The following is a 6,959-nucleotide window of genomic DNA, read 5'->3' as shown; positions in this document are numbered from 1 at the left end:
CGTGGGGAAAAAAACAGGGTGGAAGGGAAAAGAATAAAAGCAAGACTTCTGCATATACCTTTCTATGGAAGTTTGAATTCTGAATTACATTTTATCTCTTTAAAAATCCACTAAGCCAGAAAGAAAAGTAGCAAATCCTAAATTTGAAAACAAAATATCGCAGTTATATTTCAAATTAGTACAGGTGTTCCTTTTTTATTGAGTTTTATAGATACTGCATTTTTTTTTTTTTTACAAGCTGAAGGCTGTGGCAATCATACATCGAATAAGTCTATCAGCAGCATTTTCCCAACAGCATCTGTTGACCTCATATCTCTGTGTCGCATTTTGGTAATTCTTGAAATGTTTCAAACTTTATTATTGTTGCTGTTGTTATTATTATTATATTTGTTATGGTGAGCTGTGATCTGTGATCATGACTCACTAGAAGGTCAGATGATGGTCAGTATTTTTTAGCAATAAAGTGTTATTAAGGTATATACATTGTTTTTATAGGCACAATTCTATTGCACACTTAACTATGGTATAGTGTAAGCGTAACTTTTATATGCACTGGGAAACCAAAAAATTCATTTGACTCACTTTATTGGGATATTTAGTCTATTGCAGTGGTGTGGAATCAAATCCCAATATCTCTGAGGTATGCCTGTAATGCGAACACAGAAATTATTTCAAGCGACTTTGGAGTGCAGTTCTCTTTATCCTTGTATATATCCTTGATAGGAGAACTGCAAAGAAATCTTAAATTTTATTCACTATTTTTATCATTAGTAGTTAACACTAATTGCAATTTTGAAACTATATTTTGTACACAGTATACTATATATATACATATACTATATATGTATATTATCCAATATAATATATTGTAGTATATTGTAGAATAAAGCAAAAACTGTCAAGAGGCTCCTGGGTGGCNGTTACTCTAGTTTGCCTTAATAGAGTTTTTAGTATCAGGGAAAAAGAGATCCACATCAAAGAAGAAAGCACTGTGGTAATAATAATTTGAATTAATATTATTTAAACTTATTATTTTTTAAAGTTTTTGGGATTTTTTATTTTGAGGGAAAGAGAGCAGAGGAGGGGCAGAAAGAGAGGGATAGTGAGAGAATTCCAAACAGGCTCTGCATTGTCAGCACAGAGCCCAACATGGGATTCGAACTCATCAACCATGAGATCATGACCTGAGCCGCAATCAAGATTCAGATGCTTAATCAACTGAGCCACCCAAGTATCCCTAAACTTATTATTTTAAAAAATACATTTTCTATTTCTGTCCACTAAAAGGGCCTGGGGGCAATGACGCTTCAGAAGGAATGAGCACATCTGATGTCCAGAGTTTGGTTTTAAATGTCATTCCCCACTAACAGGAACAAAGGTTCCTTGGGGAAACGGCCAATTCCAAACATGGAGCGAGGAAAGCACGAGTTGAGCCTGGGACACCTACTCATGTCAGAAACCAAAAATGTGCTCAAAACTAGTGGGAACATGAAAAGGATATGAAAGGAACTTGAAGGAGTTCTGCACAGATTTAGAACCGTGTGCAAAAAAAAGCATTTACTGCAACTGATTATAAAAATACACAACCCTACAGAAAAAGAGAGAAAACTAATTTGGGGAGGTATTACAACTCCTTACTCTGAAAACTAATGATTAAAGGGAAAGAATTAAGCATTTATCATGCCCTATTCCAGAAGAATTTTCCCGCTTGATGAGTGAAAGCACTTCTTTAAAGAATACCATCAAATAAATGTAAAATTGAAGATGTATTAGAAAATCAGCATTCTGGAACACCCAATGAGATAACTGATTCGGGCAAATATTATCAAATGGACACGTTATTAGGGAATGGGATATTCATTTTGATGTCACCGGGCAGAGCCTTAGGCAAGTGGAAAGGGGGGGAACGTACCTTTAGAAGGAGAGATCAACCAAGTGATCAAATTTATCATCAAAACAGTGATAGAGGCTGATTACTATATCGTCCTGAGTAAGGAAGGGCAAGAAGTCATAAGATACTCTGCAGCTGGTCTGACTCAAGATGTCAGTGCAAAGAAAGGTGAGGGGACTGTTCAAGATCAGAGACTAAAGAGCTACAAGCAAGTACAATGCATGAACCTTAGCTGCAGAGAAGAGTGCAAAACTCAGCGAAAGACCCTTAGGAGACAACGAAGGGCTGGAATGAGATGAAATCAGAGGATTATTAACTCCTTAGGTGTGCTACTGGTGTCCTCAAGCAGGATGAACTACGTTGTGCTACAGTAAGAGCCCAAACTCTTGGTGACCTAAAACAAAGGTTTACCTCTCAGCCGTGTTGCGTAGCAGTAAGTATGACGGCTCCCAAACCACTGCTCTGCATAGGAAAGTAACTGCGTGTCCTTTAAGAACAGGAGAGATGCTTACCGAGCGGGGTGGGCGGTTCCGGGTATAATTCTACCATTCTGCAACAGAAGCTCCAAAATATCGTTAAATGCAAATGCTTCTGAAAGTTGCTTTCACTTACGCATTCCACTCTTTTACAAAAGTTGCTGTGCAAGGGGATATTTTACTTGCTTAGAAATAATTACAAGAACATTAATACTGTTTAGAAACACGGCAGAAATCAGTGTTCTATTTTCCGATAACCCAAGTACAATAGTACACTCTCTTGTTGAGACAGTCGATCGTTTTAGGTTACAGACTGTCTTTTTCTAGATAGAGGTTTCTCAAGCTTACAGTCATGTATTTTTAAAAATAGGTTCTACGTTGTAATTAACCCAAACGTGTTAATGCCAGTTGTACTCCTGCATGGAAAAACCAACCAAATAGCTAAAACTTGGCCGATGAAAATGGATCAACGTCACTGATTAAAAAGTCTGCAAGTGCTCTTCATGTAGTTTTGTAAATGATCAGAATTTCATCTAACTTAGAATGCCAACTGAAAAAACTTTCAGTACTCTAACGCGGACCTGGGGCGGGAGGGGGGGGGAAGGGAGGTCAAAAAAGGCTGTTCAAATGGCCAAAATGCAGAACACGGACCACAGCGAACACTGGTGAGGATGCAGAGCAAGAGGAAAGCTCATTCACTGCGGGCGGGAATGCAAATCAGCTACTTTGGAAGACAGTCTGGCAGTTTCTTACAAAATTAAACACGCTCTTACCACAGAACCCAGTAATTACACCCCTTGGTATTTACCCAAAGGAGTTGAAAACTTCCGTCCACACAAAGACCTGCACACGGATGTTTATAACCAACTTTATTTAAAATCACCGTAACTTGGAAACAACCCAGGTGCCCTACGGTAGACAAATGAATAAACTGTAGTATATCCAGATAATGGAATGTTATTCAGTGACAAAAAAGAAATGAGTGAGCTATCAAGACCCGAAAAAACATAGAGGAACCTGAGATGCATTTATTAAGGGAAAGCAGCTGATCTGAGGGGCTTACAAACATACTGTATGATGCCTACTATGTGACATGTGGAAGCGGTAAAGCTGTAGAAACAGTGAAAGGATCAGGGGTTGCCAGGGGTGGGTGGGTAGGGAGAGATGAACAGGCGGCGCGCACAGGGTTTGGGTGCAGTGACGCTACTCTGTATGACACTCTAAAGGTCACTGTACCTTTGTCCAAAGCCCATGGAAAACACGACACCAAGACTAACCCCTAAGGTAAACCATGGACTTTGAGCCATCGCTCGCTGATGTGTCCATGCAGGTTCCTCAGTTGTAACAAATGTACCACTCTGGTGGGGGATGTGAGAAATTTCTGGACCTTCCTCTCAATTTTGCTGTGAACCTAAACTTCTCTTTAAAACGATAGTCTTTAAAAAAGAGTGGCGGGGGGGGTTTCCTGATACCACCTGCTTTGCCCGGCTACTCCACTAAATAAATTAAAAAAGACTTCCTCCCACCTTTATGTAGTCAAGATTCCCTGGGCTCCCCTGGCCCAGCCCACCTGCTCAAAACACCCCCGTAGAAACTCCATCCTGCAGGTCATCTTCCTGCTCCCGTTTACCTCCAGATTGGCCCCTGGCACACGTTTTACCCTGAATGGATGTACTTTCTGGACACTGCCTTCCACCAAAATGAAGTGACATCATCAGCTGTATCTGCTGAACCTTTTAGTCCACTGTGCCTATTTTAAATATTTTGGTAATTATTTTTATGTAAGTTATTATTTTTCAACATCAACCTTTTGGAAAACGAACTGCTCAAACTTCATACTGTTAACGATTAGTATAACGTGCAGGTCCATTTGCTTAAGCGAGGAAAGAAAAAAAACAACCACAACTTGATGCCTTTTGTTTGTTTTTTACAAAAGAAAAACATTCAAAGTAAAATATGAACATTTAATTACCTTTAAATAATGTACGTAATAATTTACATGCTATCCATTCCCAAACACAGTGAACATAAATTCAATTTTATAAGACGCACACAATCTGCTTTTTGCCAACACATACCCTGTAGGTCACTTCAGATCTAACTGATTTCTCAGTCCGTGTGTGGGCACATAAAATACACAGACCTATGCCTGAAGTTGAAGATAAACCAGGAACACCTGAATATGAGAAGTCTGCCATGGAAGATTCTAAAACCACAATCAGTAACCGGAACCAAGTAACAAGGCACAAAAACTTCCCTTTGTAGTCACAAAGATTGAGTTTCCTGTCCCAGCGCTTAAGTATGGAAATAGGCTTGGCTAAATCACAAACTACATTTTATAGTGCATTTTTGTCACTGTTTAAAAAGGAGTATTTTTTCTTCTTACATAACGCGTTACACAAAAGCATTGGAAAAATAAACGGGATTAGATAAGTTCTCATACAATAAAGCTTTTTTCCCATGTGAAAAAGATATTTGTTTCTGCTCAAAACTAATACAATAGCTATAAGTACAGTAAAGAGAAGTATTAGAGATTTTACGCAGGTTTCCTACTACCCCTGAATCATATCTCTTGCCAGCCGTGTTACTTAAACCTTCAATGTGAAAGCCAGCTGAGTGAGACTGTCAATTGCATGTGATTTTTTTTTTTTTTTTTTTTTTTGGTCATTTGAAGATATGTTACTAGCACACAGAACATGGCAAAATGAAACTTTTCCTAGCAGGTAGGTTATTTTGCTACACATTAACTTTGTACTAGGCTATCCTTAATTTTTCTTTTTTTCCCCTATGTTAACGGATAAGAAAAAAATGTTCCACATAGAAATGGCTGCTTTAAAATTCATGCAACCAAGCAAAATCTAAACTATCTGTACTTCCCTTTTTTAACCCCAAAATTTGGGGGAAACTGATAGTTTTAGGAAGAGCAACTTATTGATAAAACAGTATATATCCATATGCTCTTGTCTCTAAAACAGTTTTAGAGTCTTAGCTTTATAAAGTCACACAGTTAAAGAAGGCATAAAGCCAACTACAAATCATGAAAAGAATGCAGTAATCCATACATAAAAGGCAGTCAAATACGTTCACACAGATTCAAGAAATCAGTAATCAAAGCTGTGAATAATGCCATCAAGTGTAGCACTGCACAAACTGTAATCGGAATTAAACCTTCGGTTTTATTAATTTTGAATATGGAAGTGGGACCAGCTAACCATGAACTTAACAGTGTACTTGTGCATCTGTTTATACAGGAGTATTGTAGCGTGCAACCCCTGCAGTAAGGAGAGTGCAAATCTTTACAGATAAAACAAGGCTGACCAAAAGGGGAAAAAAAAAAACCTTGCTCTCGGCTATAAAACTTAAGAGTAAAGAATAAATTGAGATTTTAAGGCTTTCTTAGAAATATTTTTCATGGCACTTCAACATTAAACATCACTAATACACAAAATATGTAAATATCCACGGTTACATAATCGGAAGTCCATGCCATGTGAATTATTAAGTAAGGGAGAACTTGGCCAAGTTTTGTTTCCTGGCAATTAAATTAGAGTTAGGGGAGGTTATTCATGTTTGGCTGTAATTAACATATAAATCATACAGAAATGTCAATTCACTAGTATACAGTACAAATTGAGTTTTGACTAACTGTGCCATTACCACTGGTTTCTTAAAGAACAGAAAGTCATTCCTTGCTGCAAATGTAATTAAACGGCCTTATTTCTCTCACAAGAGCAGTTATTATCCTTTCTTCAACTATTCAGCTCCAAGATCATTACCAGACAAATTCCTTTTGGCCATGCACACAGATCATTCTCGCAATCCATTTCTTGCACTACAGTCAGTCCAGAAAACACTCTATGACTCTAACAGGTCATTCTCGCCACACCATACTCCAAGCTGACCACACCGGGTTCCGATTTGGAAAACTCCTCAGCGTATTCGCTGTAACGATTATCTGCTGGGTTGCTGCCCTCTATAGTTCGAAGAGCATGATTCACAGGTAACAGAGTTTGCTCCTTAAAACACAAGGAAGTTTTGAGGGTAGGCGATTCAGGATGAACTGAATGTATCAACTCCTTGGTGAGAATTCCATCTGTTGCCTTATTTTTACATTGCTTAATTTTCTAGAACAAATCCAAATTTGAAAAAAATTACTAACTGCACATACTACATGTTCAATATAGGTTAGATGAAAGAAGAAACCAAGCTTTTGCAAATGTTCTCTTTATGAACAATACAAAGTTAAAACCTCAAAAAATTAATACAATCTAGTGCAGAAGAATAAGACATCACTGAGAATCCTGTTTACACAGCTTTTATAGTGAAAAATCGCTATTACACTTGAATGCAAAAGGTCTTTCATGTTTGAAAAAAAAAGCCTTCATGTTTGAAAAGGATCTATGTTACCTGGAAGTATAAAAAGTAAACATTTTATAATGAAAGAAATGTGTATGAGACCTTCAACCTGAATCTCAACTGTATCATAAACACACACTTATTTATCTAAAGGTTTTATTGCCTAAAGAACTTTCTTACATGGTTTCCCTGTAATGGTTTGTTACGTGAACACAACTAGCTTTAGAACACAATTT

The 6,959-nt window shown here is 37.6% G+C and overlaps 1 protein-coding gene across 2 annotated transcripts in view; it reads right to left on the bottom strand.

The window, feature by feature from the left end:
• Positions 1-3,219: 3,219 nt before the first annotated feature.
• MTMR6 (myotubularin related protein 6) overlaps positions 3,220-6,959 on the bottom strand; it is a 27,110-nt gene continuing 23,370 nt past the window's right edge. For both annotated transcript variants that reach the window (XM_077745363.1, XM_077745362.1), the window contains one exon: positions 3,220-6,491. In XM_077745363.1, the coding sequence (XP_077601489.1) occupies positions 6,231-6,491 (261 nt within the window). In that variant the 3' untranslated portion in view covers positions 3,220-6,230. The remainder of the gene's footprint in view (positions 6,492-6,959) is intronic.

This window comes from Crocuta crocuta, unplaced genomic scaffold (genome assembly GCF_008692635.1).
Source record: "Crocuta crocuta isolate KB4526 unplaced genomic scaffold, BGI_CrCroc_1.0 scaffold258, whole genome shotgun sequence".
Taxonomy (NCBI): Eukaryota; Metazoa; Chordata; class Mammalia; order Carnivora; family Hyaenidae; genus Crocuta; species Crocuta crocuta.
This window is presented reverse-complemented; position numbering and strand designations above follow the sequence as displayed.